Genomic DNA, 18,047 nt, shown 5'->3' on the forward strand with positions numbered 1-18,047 from the left:
ATTAGTAGGGCTGCTCCTTTTCTATCTGTATTTTTTCTTTAGTGAATTGCTTGCACACATCCCACCCCCCCCAAAATGTTTTCTAATGGCTGTCTATTAAATCATAATATTTTAGAATATTATTATTTTGTCATGTATGTTTTCCCTTGGCTTCAAAATTCAGTTAATGGTAATTTTTGACTTGTAAGAGAAGTTTTTACTTTGCAGTCAAATATATTTGTTTCTTTTTGGATCCCTTAAGATTTTATTTTCAAATTATTTCCAAAGCGTATAATTCAGTGGTTTTTAGTATATTCACAAAGTTGGGCAATGATCACCACTATCAAAGTGCAGAACATTTCTTCACCCTGAAAACAATCCTGTTCCCATCAGCACTTACTCCCCATTCTCTCCTTGTTCATCTTCTGTTTGTATAATTTGCCTATTCTGGGCATTTCATATAAATGGAATCCAATGCTATATGGCCTTTTGCATCTGGCTTCTTTTACTGAGCATAATGGTTTCAAGGTTCCCAAGAGTAATGTCAGTCTTCGTTTTTTGTCTCTTCCTGATCATGCTTGGTTTTGCTACACCCTTTGTCTTTTTTAAAAAATTTTATTTATTTGATAGACAGAGATCACAAGTAGGCAGAGAGACAGGCAGAGAGAGAGGAAGGGAAGCAGACTCCTGGCCAAGCAGAGAGCCCGATGCGGGGCTCGATCCCAGGACCCTGGGATCATGACCTGAGCCGAAGGCAGAGGCTTTAACCCACTGAGCCACCCAGGCGCCCCCCCCCCCCCTTTGTCTTTTTTGAGAAGCCACAGGAACTTAAGATTTATTTGGACCTGGCACACCCTGACCCACTGACTTCAGTTAATTTGCTGAAAGCTTTTGCTACATCTACTGAAATGATCATATGGGTTTTAGTACTTGACTTTCCTATGATAAAGTGTAGGAATCACTGTGCTATGGTTGGACAATGTTTTCATTCTTGTGCAAAAACTATATTCCATTTGACTGTCATGTGTTGTTGAATTTGCTTTTATCTATTGCTGCTAATTATGTTAGCCATATAAATATTCTGAAGTTAAGAAGTTGTATTTGAATACAACGAAAAAAGCACAGATATTTGGGGCCAGACATATCCGAGTTTTTTTTTTTTAAAGATTTTATTTATTTATTTGACAGAGAGAAATCACAAGTAGGCAGAGAGGCAGGCAGAGAGAGAGGAGGAAGCAGGCTCCCTGCTGAGCAGAGAGCCCAATGTGGGGCTTGAACCCAGGACCTGGGATCATGACCTGAGCCGAAGGCAGGGGCTTAACCCACTGAGCCACCCAGGCGCCCCCATATCCGAGTTTTTTTTTTTTTTCCCATATCCGAGTTTTAATTCAGGTTCTGATACTGATAATTCTGTGACCTTGGCATTTTCCCTTCTCATCTTCATTATGCATTATTTTTGTAGATTTTAACCATATGAGTATGGAAATTTTTATATACTGCCTTTTCCCTAATTTAACCTTACACCCCATGCATTCCCCCCGTCCCCAGGTCACTGTGTTATCTTCGCAGGCTGTGTAATAATACATGATTCAAAATGTGCTTAAGGTAGCAGAGTTTAGAGTTCCTTATCATTGGGCTTTGCATCCATGTCCACTTTTTTACCAATTAATAATGATGCTATGATGAACTTTATCATGCCTAAAATTCGCTTTATATTAGCTCAGTGTATAAAAACACTTTTAAGGATACGTACTGTCAACATGCTTTCTAAAATTATTATAGAGATTTCCATTCTCACTGACAATGTATAAAACTCCCTATGTCATCCTACATTTGCCCACATTGTTTATTAATGTTAAAAGTAAATCACTGTTGGGACGCCTGGGTGACTCAGTGGGTTAAGCCACTGCCTTCGACTCAGGTCATGATCCCAGTGCCCTGGGATCGAGTCCCACATCTGGCTCTTGCTCGGCAGGGAGCTTGCTTCTCCCTCTGCCTCTGCCTGCCACTCTGTCTGCCTGTGCTCTCTCTCTTTCTCTCTGACAAATAAATAAAGTCTTTAAAAAATCACTGCTAATCTCGGGGTGCCTGGGTGGCTCAGTGGGTTAAAGCCTCTGTCTTCAGCTCAGGTCATGATCTCAGGGTCCTGGGATCGAGTCCTGCATTGGGCTCTCTGCTCAGCGGGGAGCCTGCTTCCCTTCCTCTCTGCCTACTTGTGATCTCTGTCTGTCAAATGAATAAATAAAATCTTAAAAAAAAAATCACTGCTAAGCTGATAAACAAATGGTTTCTCACTATTGTTGAATCTGCATGCTGCATTGGTAAGGTCCAACATTTTCTCACATGCAATGCATTTACTGCATTTCTTTGGTGAGTTGTCTATGCTCTTGAGTTCCATGTATCTTTTTCAGTTTATATAATAAGACATTATAATAAAGGCACTATTCCTTGGTCTGCCATAAGAATGTGTCTTTACATTTTGGTGACGATTTCTAAAATGACACCAGAACTTTCCATTTACTTATGCTATCAAATCTACCCATCATGCCTACCATGAATTTTCTGTGACTTGTAGGTTTAGGTTTTTTAAAATCTTTAAATTGCTATGAAAAATTAGTTATAAAAGCCATTTTTATGGCTTTAATATTGGTATTTCACTCCCAAATCTATCGTGAATTTACTTTTGTTTTGTGGTGAGAATAGAAATTAAGAGATTTTCACGTTTTTACCAATTATCTAATGCCAGTCACTCAATACTCCCTCTCTCTCACTTTCTAATACTTTATAACAAAAATGCCAGTGGTCACTTAAAAGTTTTTAAGTAGAATATTTGAATTTATGTGTACAGACTATCACACTGATGCTTTTGTGATTCTTCATCTTGCACTATTTTAATTAGTGCAGCTTTTTTTTTTTAAAGATTTTATTTATTTGACAGAGATCACAAGTAGGCAGAGAGGCAGGCAGGGAGAGAGGGGAAATCAGGCTCCCCGCTGAGCAGAGAGCCCGATGTGGGACTTGATCCCAGGACACTGAGATCATGACCTGAGCTGAAGGCAGAGGCTTAACCCACTGAGCCACCCAGGTGCTCTAGTACAGCTTTTTATTGTTTTGGTTTTTAGTAAAGTAGGCCTTTTCATTATTTTTCTTTAAAATATTTTAATTTTCCACTTTTTTCCCCCAATAAACATTAAAATAAATAATTTGGTCATGCTTCAAAAAAAATCCAGTATGGCAGGTATGATTAGAATTAAATTATGCCTATAATTTTATTTGGGAAAAATAGACATCTTTAAAACATGTTATTCTCTCACTGAGGAGATGGCATGCTTCGCATTATTCAAGCATTTTAAATGTTTATGGTATGGGGCGCCTGGGTGGCTCAGTGGGTTAAGCCACTGCCTTTGGCTCAGGTCATGATCTCAAGGTCCTGGGATCGAGCCCCGAATCGGGCTCTCTGCTCGGCAGGGAGCCTGCTTCCTCGCCTCTCTGCCTACTTGTGATCTCTCTCTGTCAAATAAATAAATAAAATCTTTAAAAAAATGTTTATAGGTATGATTTTATAATATTTTTCCTTGAGGTCACATACGTTTCTTATTTATATAATATATACACACATACATAAAGATATATGTATGTATATACTAATATTGTGAATAGGATCTTTTTTTACTATATTTTCTACTTTAAAAATTTTTTTTAAGATTTTATTTATTTATTTGACAGACAGAGATTACAAGTAGGCAGAGAGGCAGGCAGAGAGAGAGAAGGAAGCAGGCTCCCTGCTGAGCAGAGAGCCCGATGTGGGGCTCCATCCCAGGACTCTGAGATCATGACCTGAGCCGAAGGCTTTAACCCACTGAGCCACCCAGGTGCCCCTATATTTTCTACTTTTAAATGACATTTAGGAAAGCTCTTTTTGTATGTTTATCTGTAACTAGTTTATGGGACTCAGTGTTTTTAATGAATTTTCATGCCTTTGGCTTTTCATTTTATAAGTTATATCACCATTCCTTCTGCCAAAATAAAAATTGTGACTTAATTTTCTCATCCTTATACCTTTCACTTATTTGATAAATTTACATATTACTGCTTTGGCTGGAACTCACAGAATAATGTTCAAGATCAATGGGGATAGCTTTTTTGCTTCATTTCTGATTTTAAAGGGAAACATTTAATACTTCACTATAGAACTGGTTATTGTTGGTTTGAAACAGATTATGCTTTAGTATGCTGGAAAACATCCTTACTTCCTTTTTAGAAATTTAAGAATTCACTGTGAATATATGCAGTACTGAAGATTTAAAAAATTACGTTCTTCAGCTACTTTTGAGTTTCTACTCTGTGACTCATATTTCTCAATATGAAATATCATTTGCAAACCTCATTTGCATGATGCTTTATTTCACTGTACTGCCTACATAACACAAATAATTTAACTTACTATGAAATAAAGATCTTTTCACCTACTCAAAGTAACCCAATATAAATACCACTTAGCAGGTACACTTTCAGAGCCGAGTTTTGTTTTCAGATGCAGTAGCTTTCCCTAGCTTCTATTTTCTGGTACCATCTTTCTTTTTATTACTTGGCTTTTATTTTATAGTTTAAGGATTATAAATGATGAAGATCAACATAGTTTGGAAGTTGACAGGATATCAGTAAGCTAAATAAAAGGTATACCCATAAGCTCATAAAATTGGTCAAGAGGGTGAACGTCAGGAGAAAGAAGTCAACAGCTGAAGAGTGCAGGGCAGGGAAGAGAACCACTAGGACAATCGAGATCTTCTTCATTGTTCCTCCATTTCTTCATAGTGTTACAATGTACCCCATGGCAGATTTGGGAGCATTTCTCCCAGGACGAAGGCGAGCTGATTGTGATTCTCTTGTTTTAAACAAAATCTAGTGTTTGGCTTTATTTTCCAGAAGTCTGGGGAAGTCTTTATCCTGGCAGAAGTACAGTGATTGAGTGAATGGGGATTGAGGGGGAGCTGAACCCTGCTTTGGACAGCATCAATTCTTTATTGCAAGTGAGACCAGAAGCACAGTTAGGAGGAACTTCGCCCATTTGCCTTTTCCTTTCCCCTTCTCTGTCCTGCTTTTTCCTATCTCCCAAAGCAGTGAGCTGTGGGATTATGACCTAGGAGTGGGCTCTCTGTTCACCTTCCAGTTTTTGCATTTCTTATTCCAGCTGTGAGAAGGAAGGGAACCACTTAGCTTTCTGAACCATGACCATACTTTCCCCTCCATCCACTAAGCTGATTGCCTATAGCTTTCCAAATGCTGGGGAAGGAATCAGCCAGGCTATTCCTCAGCTCCGGCTTCAGCATTCTGTGTGGCAGGTGGTAAGGTCCAACAACTACCTGCTGATTCAATAAAAGCAAACCTTTTTGATTCTGCATACTGTTGAAGAAGATGGAACTAGAACGAGGGGTGTTCTGTACTGTGATTTCTCGATACACTGCACGTGATCCTGTATTGGGCCAGCATGGATGAAAGATCATTATCCTCTTCATCATTTCTGGGACATCTCACAAAATGGCACTACCCAACCAAATATTATTTAATAGCAAAATAGATTTTAATTGAAAAATCATTTTAAGTAACCGAAGAGAAACGTGTAGCAGGAACTTCCCTAGCAGACAGCAGAGTATGTACATTTTGTGAGTGGAGCAGCGTCTATTTAATATACCTTTATATCGAAAATATGAGCATATTTAAAAATGGAAACGTAAGAAAATATGTCACAAAGAATAACAAAATAGAAGACAAAATACAAAGGTTAACCCCAAATAACAAGTTTACAAAACAAAACAAGACCCAGCACCGTGTTGGAATTTCTTTGCATAAGTTCCAGGATGTCCAGGACTACCAGGAAGAGATGATCCTGCTTTTAGGAGAGCTGGTTGGTTGTGCAGTGGTTAAAACCCAGGCCTCCTTTTCCTGGAACAAAAAACAAAGAGATTCAACAGAAGAACTGAAGCGAAGAGGTAAAAAGCTTAGGGGCCGATGAAAACAGGACTGAAAGTCTCAGACGCCGCGGGCATCCTCCGTGACATCGTTTGTACGGATGGGGGTCATCCCTTGAGAGAACACGGGCCAACCTTAGGAAAAGATCTGGGAATCAGCAGAACCTGAGTTTCAATCCTGGCTCTGCTGCCAGTCTCCTATCTGGTTATCCTCTTATCTGTAAAACGATGAGTTTGGTCTTCGTGAACCTGAAGGTCCCTTACAGCATTGACACTTTAGGGTTTTTACTTATGCCATTTATTTAAGATCGATTTCCTGAAGATGCCCATAGAGATCAGGGGAAATACACTCTCTTTCTTAAGGACAGAACTAACTGGGAATAATAGCAGGTCCGTCTTAGTCATCAGTAGAGAAGGTTATAGGTTGAGGAATTTAATGGATACCACAGGGTGTTTCTCGGCCTGCTATCACTGATGCCTGGAAATGGCTCCATCTGTGAACAAGCTTTACTGAGCATTTTTGTGTGTGTGTGTGTGCCTGGAGTAAGTACGAGGGAGACAATCTTCAAGGCACTCAATCTTGCCGGAGAGAAGGAATTAAAAAAAAAAAAAGTGTTTGGAAACATTTACTGTTTTGATTTCTCAGAAAAGCGTTCTCCTCTTCCCAATTCGGGAATCCTACCACATGTTTCTTTCTTCTTCTGGGAATTGTCAGCCTCCTCTCCCCTTTACCCAAGAGTAAAGTGAAGATTTTGACAAAATGACTCTTCCCGTTAGTACAACATAACTCAACTTAGGACTATGGTTCACCAATCCGTGGTGGGCCCATGACTGGATCTGAGTAGTCAGTTCTTCTCCTGGATTTTTAAACTGGGTCAGCATACATTTCTGTGGCTGATGTGGCATGACATGTAAAATGCGGAAGCTCTAAGCAGTTCTGTCCTTCCACTTGAACTGAACAACAGAGAAAACCACACGACAGAGGATGGAGTGGGCACTGGAGAGAGGAGGGGAGACCAGAGGTAGAGAGGCTGTACGTGGCTTTCCAGTCCTCAGTCTGGTCTACTAATGCTTAGCTGCCTCATGCCTTTGGGTTCTATGAAGGTCCTTCTATTGTGACAACATATTCCTTTCTTTAATTAAGCTAGTTAGAGTTGTGGTAAGAGAGTCCTAACTAGTAGTTTCTCCTAGAATAATCCATCACAGTACAAAGAGGCAGGAGCTGGCCCAATCATCTGGGTTGAAGATGACCTTTCCTTGAATGTGGGATATGCCTTGTAGTTTATTTTGCTGATTGCTGAATATATACATTCAGATTCCTTTATTAAACTTTTGCATAAGAATATCTAGATTTTTTTCTTTATTAATATATTTTCACAAAAGCTAATAATTATTCTTCCCCTAGTTGAGAAAGATCTCTTATGGGAGTATTTTGATATTAGGGAATCGCACAAACAACTCCGGGTATCCTTTTCTTATCTAAAAGATGAAGGAGTTGAAATACAAAGTCTAAAATTATAAGGATGTTATATTTCCTGTTCCTTTTTGAGTCATTTCCATTCTTATTCCTTTAATCTTTTTTTTTCTCTCTCTTCTTTTCTTTTTTCCCCAGAAATCCATTCCAGTTTGATTTTCATTTTCTTAAATTCTTTCAACTCTGCTCTCACATAAAACTATTATTTTTATCTTGGAAGCTTCTACATATACAATCCAAATTCGCTCTTTGGGGTTTAATTTATGTTTTCTCTCTGCAAAGATGGCATATACATGGGATGATGTGAAGAAATTCATCTTCAAGGCACTTGGCACCAAGACTGATTTTTTAAAAATGAAATTTGTACTTAAATTTTTGCCTTTGCAAGTTTCTAATCATGATGAAATAAAAGGAAATGGAAAAATTAAAGTTGTTTTCAGTTAACTGAATTTCCTGCTTTTTAAGGTGAATATGAAAATATCCATTTGTTTTTAATGATTACTATAAAATGAAAGTAAATAGACATAATACAATTTTAAGTGATGTAATACAATAATATATACTGAAGTCTTAAAATAGAGCTGGTAATATTCTACCATTTCAATGTTTGTGAAGATAGTGCTACAGTACTGAAAATACTTTATCCACTGCATGGTGCAGTGTGTCTGACAATTCCTGAAATTTAAAAAAGTTTAAATCTTGAGAGAGAAGAAAAAAGCTAGAGGTGTCATGTTCTCTGATTTCAAATTATATCAAAAGCTATGATAATCAAAACAGTATGGTGTTGGCATAAAAACAGACACATAGATCAATGAAACAGAATAAAGAGCTCAGGAAAAACCCATGCATAGACGGTCAATTAATTTATGACAAAGGAGCCAAGAATATACACTAAGGAAAGGATAATCTCTTCAACAAATGGTGTTGGGAAAACTGGACAGCCACATGAAAAAGGATGAAACTGGACCACTTTTTTTTTTTTTAAGATTTTATTTATTTATTTGACAGAAAGAGAGAGCACAAGCAGGGGGAGCGGCAGGCAGAGTGAGAGGGAGAAGCAGGCTCCCCACTGAGTGGGGAGCCTGATGTGGGGCTCGATCCCAGGACCCTGGGAACATGACCTGAGCAGACGAAAGCAGATGCTTAACCGACTGAGCCACCCAGGTGTCCCCCACTTTCTTAATCATACATAAAAATTAACCCAAAATGGATTAAAGACTTAAATCTAAGAGTTGAAACCATAAGACTCCTAGAAGAAAACATAGGTGGCAAGCTCCTTAACGTTGGTCTTGGTGATGAATTTTTTGGATTTGACAGCAAAAGCAAAGGCAACGAAAGCAAAAAACAACAAGTGGGTCTACATCAAACTAAAAGCTTCTGCACAGCAAAGGAAACCAACAACAAGATGAAAAGGCAGCCTACTGAATGGGATCATAGATCTGATAGGGGATTACTATCCAAAATACAGAAAGAGTTTATACAACCCAATAGCAAAAACAAACAAAACCCAAAAACCAAAAACCCAAAACCAAAACCAAAAAACAACCCAAACAATTAGATTAAAAAACAGGCAGAGGATTTGAATAGACATTCTTCCAAAGATGACATCCAGATGGCCAACAGACACATGAGAAGATGCTGAACATCCTCAGGCATCAGGGAGATACAAATCAAAACCACAATGAGATATCACCTCACACCTGTTGGGATGGCTATTATCGAAAAGATAAGAAATAACAAATTTCGGCAAGAATGTGGAGAAAAGAAAACATTAATGCATTGTTGGTGGGAATGGAAATCGGTACTGCCACTATGCAAAACAGTACAGAGGTTCCTAGAAAAACAAAAAATCAAAAATAGAACTGCCATACAACCCAGGAGTTCTTCTATGTCTGTGTATTTCTCTGAAGAAAATGAAAATACTAACTTGAAAAGATATCTGTACCACCATGTTCACTGCAACATTATTTACAATAGCCAAGATGTGAAAACAACCTAAGGGTCCACTGATGGATGAACAGATCAGGAAAATGTGACATACACACACACACACACACACACACACACACACACACACACACGCACAGAAATATTATTCAGCCATTAAAAAAAATGTAATCCTGCCATTTACAACAATGTGGATGGCCCCTGACGGCATTATGCTAAGGGAAGTAAGTTGGACAGAGAAAGACAAATACCATATGGTCTCACTCAAAATAACCAGCCAACCAAAAAAACCCCCTCATAGGTACAGAGAACAGACTGGTGGTTGCCAGAGGCAGGGAGTGGGGGTGGGTGAAATGTGAAAAAGGAGTCAAAAGGTACAAAGTTCCAGTTATAAAATAACGAAGTCACAGGGATGTCACATATAGCATGGTGACTACAGTTAACAACACTGCATTGCATATTTGAAAGCTGCTAAGAGAGTAAATCTTATAAGTTCTTATCAGGAGAAAAACATTTTGTAAATGTGTGGTGATGGAGGCTAATTAGATCTATTGTGATAATCATTTTGCAATATATATATAAAATCATTATGCTGTATACCTGAAACTAATATACTGGATGTCAAATATACTTCAGTAAAAAATAGTTTAAATTATATTTAATCATTTTCCCTTAGAGTTATTTTTGTGATAATCTTTTCTCAACTATGATATTTATCTAGTTAGAAATGAGAAAACAACTGAGACATATTTTTACATAAATTTTTTTTAGTCAATTAAATACTGCACATACATACACTAGAAATATGAGACAAGATTTTTGACTTTAAAAACAAACATTTCTTATCAATTTCCATACCATTTTCTACTGTAATCAGGAATGCAAGTGAACATCAATACAATGTATTGAGTTTATTATTTATTTTACATCCTTACATATGAATGATGCAATCTTCTATTCAAGAGGGCAGTTAATTTATTTGTTTAATTAAACCTTACCTTTTTTTGTGGAAAAATATGGAATGTTTGATGAATTTGCATGTCATCCTTTTAAAGGAGCCATGCTAACCTTCTCTGCATTGTTCAAATTTTAGTTTACATACTGCCAAAGTGAGCAAAAGATTATTTATTTTTGAGATATTGTTTTCTTAACTATTACTTCTTTGTGTTGGCTCTGGTTCACATTTCGAGAGTATCTGAAGATGGACATTTTTGGATGTAAAAGGATTATACTTAAACCAGAGTTACCTTCTGGCTCTTGGGACATACATCCCTTGAGTTTTGACCTCTTTGTGTTGTAGATAAATATTCATTTTTAATTATCTTACCTGGAGCAGTCATGTCCTGTCCAAGCTGAGAGACAATGACACCGGTTTGGTCTTACACATTTTCCACCATTTAAGCAGGGAGACTGGCAAACAGCTGGGATGAAAAGTTCATGCATTTATTTAATTAATACTTAGCAAGTTGGAAGATGTTCTGCAAATGTACACAGAATAAGATCTCACTGTGCTTTCTGCTCTAGCCACTGCCGTACCCCACCGGCTATCTGCATTACACATTTCTGCCACTTTGTTTGACTGCATGTCATTACGGGACACCACCCTTTCCCTTTTTCCCTCCACGCCAGTCCATTCCCATATTTAAGCTCCAGGCTAAGTCCTACACCTGTGTATTGAAACCTTTGCTGATAACATTAAGTCCACTGATTTTTCTCATTTATGCTTTACGCGACCAATTTGACACATACGGTTTTGAACTGCAAATATTTCAGATGCTCAATTAGACTATCTCACTTTCGAGAACTAGCAGTGAATTCTATGACTGATTGAGTCATTATATCAGACACCAACTCTTTTTTTTAAGATTTTATTTATTTTTTAAAGATTTTATTTATTGATTTGTCAGAGAGAGAGAGAGAGAGTGCACAAGCAGAGGCAGAGGGAGAAGGAGGCTCCCTGCCAAGCAAAGAACCCGATGTGGGACTCAATCCCAGGATGCTGGGATCATGACCCGAGCCAAAGGCAGCCGCTTTAACCCACTGAGCCATCCAGGCGTCCCCAGACACCAACTCTTAAGATAATCAATCAGATATATAAATTATCTAAAATAACAAAAAGCAAAACAAACAAATAAAAATAGGAGATGATTCAGAAGTTCTTTGTATTTGCTAGAAAACACATTTCATGGCTTTTACCATCTTTAACTGGAATTACAGAACCTGGGATAGAATTAAAAGTTAGCCACAGATAAAGCCCCAAGTGAACACCCAAAGGTTTATTATCTAGGCATCTTTCCCACAAATGCATGGTGTCATAACCACACTCTTCAACTGTATGTACCTACCTGTTAAAAAACTTGCGGATGCTAAAAGCCGATGAAGACCTAACACCCACAAGTTTAACATAGCAAAGAAAAAGAAGAACTTCCTTGAGGAAGAAAATAAAATTTCTGTTGAAAGAAGGCTGGAAATCAGAAACGTTTCAGCCTCATTATCGCATGGAAAAGTAGGTTTCCCAGATGAAAAACTCATCTTCGGTGAGATAGAGGTAAATGTCATTTCTTTAATAGTTCATCCAGCCTGACAAGCAAGCACTGGGCAGGAAAAAAAACCAACCCTGTCCTCACCCTTGGGGAGCTCCCATGGGGAGGTAAAGAGTGGGAGTGGGCCAACAGAATGCATATATCTGCCACACAATAAAGAGGGAATTATGAAACAAAGCCCAGGATTAAAAATAGCAAAAATAAAACCCAATCATTAAAAACCAACTCTCTACAGATTCTGCTCACTAATAAAAAAATTGCTCCTTTTCCTTCCCTTTTTAAAAAAGACTTATTTACTCATTTTAGAGAGAGAGGATGCATGAGTCGGGGGAGGGGCAGAGGGCAAGGGAGAGAGACTCTCAAGCAGTCTCCATGTTGAGTGCAGAGCCTGATGTGGGGCTCGATCGTACAACCCTGACATCATGACCTGAGCTGAAATCAAGAGTCCGATGCTCAACTGACTGAGTCATCCAGGTGCCCCACTCCTTTCAGTAGCATGATGATTTAGTGGTTTCCGACTGTACTAACAAATTCATTTCACTTACTTGCCTAACAGCTTAAAACCTCCTTTTCCCTATAACAGGCATGCCCCCAATGTTCCATTTTGGGCTACCTTTTCATGCCATGTGATTTCTGTATGATCTTATGTTTTTCTCCATGAATGTTTCCCAGTGATGACTTATATATTGCTATCTTCAATCTAGATGTATCTTCTGGGAACCCAAACCATCATTCGACTGCCTATCAGACCTCTCCCTTGTATGTTTCACAGGGTCCTCGAACTCAGCACGTACAAACTTAACTCCTCATCCGTACCTTCAAATATACTCCTCTTGGGTTCTCTATCTCAGTAAATGGCAGCACCTTCCCCTCAGGGGCCCAAAACATGTATCGGTCTCGATTCATCTCAGACTTTGACTCCCTTAATACATCTATAGCCAAGTAGCGAGTCACCTCCCCAACTTCTCTCAACCCACCCCCCTTCTCAGTTACCATTTTTCCAGACTTCATTACATCTTGCCAATTCTGTTTTGTTAACTTCCTAAGTGGACTCCCAATTGTAAGTCCTGCTTTCTGCCATTTTCCATACTGACGCCACAATCACTTTTCTAAAAGAAAATCTCAACACGTGATTTTCCTGCTTAAAATCCTTCCGTGGCTTCTGTTGCTCACAGGACATAATCCAGAACTTTGAACCTGGCACATAGTGCGTGTCCTTCTCTGGCTCTGCCCATCCTGACGGCTTCATTTCCAGTCACACCCCTACGTTCCCTTTATGGCTTCAGTTCTCCTATGCAGAACACACCTGTGTTATGCTTCCATGCCCTTGAGTAGAATGATCTTCCCCTGGTGGCTACTTTTGCTCTTCTGATTCTATCTTTACGACGACTTCGGAATGTCTCCACTTGGCTAATGTACCTACCCTCACTGTTGTTATGACCCCTTTCAGAGAATTTGGCTAGCCTCTAGTTATCTGCTTATAGGCCATTCTGCTTTTCTAGATTAAATTCTGGAGAGCAGGAGCTCCCGTATCATACGCAGCGGTATGCTTAGTATATAGGACGTGTGAGCAGGATGTGTGCTGAGGCAGCCGCTCAGGAAAGGAGCACTATGTGGCTCAGCGTCATTGGGGAGCTAACTCCAGTTAGGGAGCCAAGGAGCTAAAAGAAATACAAATAGATCAATGGAGCTTTAAACTACATGGTTGTACCTAACTGTGTCATAGCTATAGAAATGGGATGTTAGAAAATAGATTATTGTGGTATAAAGCAAGTTTGGAGACAAGAGGAAACTTGGGCAGGGCTTGTGAGGTTGGGTAAGGTTTGAAGAGGTAGGGGAAAGAGGGAAACCATGGGATGGTGCTGAGCCATGGGGAGATGAGTAAGCCATCACTGCAGGGGACAGCATGTGCTTGGCTGGATGAATGCTGAGTTTTACCAGGTGTGTGGCAGCTAGTCCAAGCAAAGCCTTGGAAGTCAGAAGAACTTGTGCTTGAAAATTTGGGCTGGATGTGGACACAATAGGGAGCCATTTTAGGTTCTGAAATAGGGCAAAAAGGTACACCAAAAGGAGTATGTCATGATGTTTAGCTTGGAAATGAAGAGACAGGAAGATCTGATGGTGATTCCAAGGAAAAGATCTTTTACACGCTGGTGACGGTGGGGACAGAGTAGGATGGGGGAGGTACTGTGCAGCGAGAAACAGAAAGGTGCTGATACTGGGAATCTCAGAGGACAGAGCGGGAGAATCAAGGGTGCCTCCCCCTGGAAGAGCAGGGCCACCGCCTGCAAAGTAAGATGGCTGGGCCATGGCCAGAAGCGTTTGCAAGTGACTTCAATTCGGAAAATGCAGATAAAACCTCCAAGTGGGTCTGTTACAAACAAACACTCTATTAATTGCTTTTAAAGTTTCAAATAAGGGCTTTGCATTTAACCTCCAGTAGATTTTTTCTTTTCTACATTCACAGATGGCTGTTCCGGGGGTACGGGGACGACACATCTGATCTTGCCTGTGACAGTATGTGGTACTCCCATTTCCTTAGTTCACTTGTCAATTGTATCCCTTTCACTCTCAGAAATGTCCTAGTTTGAAAGCTAAATTATATGGGCTCCTGGCCCTAGAGCTTATGACAAGCTCTGGGTGCCAACACGCCTATTCTACTTGATGTCTTACCCCATCACAGAGATGGTATAATATTGTTTACAAGAAAAACAGTGGAGTGCTAGAATGAATACCAAATAAATACAGCGAGTTGTCTTCTTTTAATAGTTACCTAAAAATATCAGACTTTAAGAAGGTCCAAACCTGTCATTTTAGACTGATTTGTTTCTTCCACATGAGAAGCCTATCACATGCAGGCGCTATTTTAGGTACTGGCATGTAACGACCACAAAGGGACACCCCGTCCCCAAGCACCGTGTCATCTAGTGGGGGCAAGGACAGATGGGTAACCCAACAGTTAAGACCTCAAAGTACAGAGGAGTAGAGGTCATATTTGAGATAGGTAAGGGTGGTTAAGGGGACGTGTCTGTCCCCAATTAACCAACAATTTGTTACTGCTGTCTATGAAGGAAACATCTCTTTGATTTAACTTAAATGGTAATGATTCAGAGCCTTGTTCTTACTAAATAGTTACCATGAAGTTAGTAATTTAGTTTCATAGAGATTAAAATAAATATTCTTCTGAACCTCCCCATGTTTTCTCGACATTCTGCAAAGTAGAGCAGATGACACGAAGAAGGATGACAACTGAGCTGACTGAGATTCCCGTCTTTGGTTCTCGACCCTGACAGGTGCCTCTGAAGCAGTCACAGAGCTCAGCATTGAGACCGTCATCCAAGAGACCATCTTGAGGGATTCCTGAGTGACTATGGCATCATTTTGTTTCCCTGCCACCTCTGATTCTGAGTCACACTCACCACTGTTTTCTAGGGCCTCACGGAGCCAAGTCAACAAGAAAACAAATGGCGAGAGAAGGCCTACCTGTATGACAGCGGGTCCCCGTCCAGCCAGGTGGGCAGTCACACTGATAAGGGGCCACACAGCGCCCACCATTCAAACAGGGTAGAATGCATATTGCTGGAAAGGAAACCAAAACAAATTTAATCAAAATACACACTCAGACATGTTCAAATGTTCAAAAAACATTTTCCAGGAGGAGGAAAACCTTGAATGACCCACCAGATATGTCTCCCTGGATGTGTTTTGTTTAGTAATCAGTAAACATAATCAGGAAAGTAAGGGTGGACCTTTAGCCTCACGAAATGACTCTAGTGCCAAATGTACTTTCAGAGAGGATATACCGTAACCGATGTCTACTAAGTGCTTTGCTTTCTCTTCACAGAATAAGCAGAATGTTCTCCACTTATCATTTCAAATTTCCTTTTCAAATTACATGAAGTGCTCAAGAGGGTTTGGCTGTCTTGAGGCTCTCTCACTGCTTGAATTAAAGGTATGAATGGGGTCCGAGGGGCTATCCTGTAGGCTGGTTTTGGCAACACATCAGCAGTGATGGGACAATTCACCCTTTATTTCCTAGGATCAGAGGACTGAATCAGGCCTTCTTTACACCCTCCAATCATTCTTCCTAGAAAATACTGAGCTCTTTAAAGAGGAACAATCTGTTTAAAAGGAGTTGGAGAGTCTCTCGGCTTGCTGCGCGAAGAACAATTCATGCACCGGCATGACCTAGGAGTTGGCTGGAAATGCAGAATCTTAGGTCCCAAACCAGAACTACTGAATCGGAATCTGCATTTAACATCTCTCAGGTGGTCTGTACACACATTAAAGCTCGGGAAGCCCTGGTCTAATGAAGGAGGGTGGCCACATGCTCAGCAAGCTCGGCTAGACCCCCAGGGGAAATGTTTCCCTGGTCTTTGGACTCCTAGCATTATAGCAGGTCAAGTTTGGAAGCCCTAAATGGGAAGGAATGGTTGGGGAGAAGAGGGAGGAAAAACATAATTTCTCTTCTTTCTTAATCACCGTGAGAATGCTTGCTTTGGTGAGTTGTTAGCAGCCAAATTTATTTCCATTGTGTATTTTCCTTTCCAGATTAGTTGCAAGAACTACACTTAAAACAGTTTTACAATCTCTTATACCACATCTGGCCTTCAAGAAAACTGATACAGACCAATGGCCATCACCCAAATGACTCTTTTTTTTTTTTTAAAGATTTTATTTATTTATTTGACAGAGAGAGATCACAAGTAGATGGAGAGGCAGGCAGAGAGAGAGAGAGAGAGAGAGGGAAGCAGGCTCCCTGCTGAGCAGAGAGCCCGATGCGGGACTCGATCCCAGGACCCTGAGATCATGACCTGAGCCGAAGGCAGCGGCTTAACCCACTGAGCCACCCAGGCGCCCCACCCAAATGACTCTTAATGTGATTTGCAGACACCACTCCCAATGCTATATGAAATCATTTTATCCTTATATATATATATTTTAAGATACCGAAACAACGTATAGATTAGACATTAAAAAAAGTTTAAAACCACTTATTTCCATTTTCCTGAATGTTCAAATTCAAACATATTTTCATAAGGATCAAAATTCTATCAATTTACTAAGCATTGTCTAGATACTGGAGGGCCAACTTCCCCTATTTTCTTAGTTGGGAAAAACCACCCCTAAAAGAGTGAATGGTGGGCTTCAAATACTACAGAAAAGTGTAGTATTATGCAATGCCGTCAATTTAATCCCAACTACAGCAGTGAGAGGCATAGCATATAAATGGACTTGAGATAGGGAAATAGAGGCCAGGAAACCCTCTATTATAAGGTCCTTCTGAAGAGGATTCCTGGGAATTTGTGACAGAAGGCATGTAGAGATGGCTCTGGATGGACTGCGGATCACTGTATTTTCAAGGTCACTTATAGTCTAGATCTTTTGTAAATAATAGACATATTCAGATCGACCCTAGGCCCTCTTGCCTGGCCTGCTGCAGGATTTAAGCAAATGAATTCCTTCTGACAGTAAAGCCAGTTCCTAGTAACTCCCCTGAGTTGGCAGCTTCCAGGCAAATTATCAGGACTCAAAGTAAGGTTTAAGGACGTAACATGGAAGGTTTGAGAACAGACTCACGTTCTTCACAGAGGCGCCCCATCCAGCCATCTGGACAGGAACAAGCATTGGGACGTTGGCAGATCCCTCCATTCTGACATGGGAATCGACAGACAGCTAGAAAAGAAGCAGGATGGATCATAAACCCAGGGAATTATGGAAGGGTATTTGTTGGAAAATAGGATTCCTTACTTACATTTCATAACATTTCCTAGAGTCAAGATTTATGGAAGAAAACACTGAACCTCAAGATTTAGTCACGGACAAATGTGAGGGCTCTCAGAAAGGGGCATAAATAAGCTTGGGTAGTTCTGAGAATGTGGCTTTCAAAGTTTTAGTAATCTGGGGACTCAGAGCAGAAGGGACAAGGTGGTTCAGACAGAAGGTCATCTCTTTTGGTCTGGACCAGGGGAAAAGCCTCTTCCGGAAGATCTGAGAATGGCCTTCCAAAGGTGCCCTTGATGGTCAACAGCTCTTTGGTGCTGCCACTGTCATTGAGTGTCTTAAGATAAGCACATGGAGGAACAAGCAATCCAGCCAGCAGACACAGCTCTCATTTGACTTCTGATTTGAAGT

At 40.0% G+C, this 18,047-nt stretch overlaps 1 protein-coding gene and 1 non-coding gene across 4 annotated transcripts in view; both read right to left on the reverse strand.

Moving 5' to 3' along the window:
• Positions 1-5,541: 5,541 nt before the first annotated feature.
• The window catches only part of SVEP1 (sushi, von Willebrand factor type A, EGF and pentraxin domain containing 1), a 179,526-nt gene continuing 167,020 nt past the window's right edge, over positions 5,542-18,047 (reverse strand). For all 3 annotated transcript variants that reach the window (XM_047700074.1, XM_047700073.1, XM_047700075.1), the window contains 4 exons: positions 17,493-17,588; positions 15,396-15,491; positions 10,697-10,790; positions 5,542-5,922 (listed from right to left, as the gene is read on the reverse strand). In XM_047700074.1, the coding sequence (XP_047556030.1) occupies positions 5,901-5,922; positions 10,697-10,790; positions 15,396-15,491; positions 17,493-17,588 (308 nt within the window). In that variant the 3' untranslated portion in view covers positions 5,542-5,900. The remainder of the gene's footprint in view (positions 5,923-10,696; positions 10,791-15,395; positions 15,492-17,492; positions 17,589-18,047) is intronic.
• On the reverse strand, positions 10,380-10,486 carry LOC125084146 (U6 spliceosomal RNA). Its single transcript, XR_007122505.1, has one exon. It is a non-coding gene; the product is annotated as a U6 spliceosomal RNA (small nuclear RNA).

This window comes from Lutra lutra, chromosome 13 (assembly GCF_902655055.1).
Source record: "Lutra lutra chromosome 13, mLutLut1.2, whole genome shotgun sequence".
NCBI classification, from domain to species: Eukaryota; Metazoa; Chordata; class Mammalia; order Carnivora; family Mustelidae; genus Lutra; species Lutra lutra.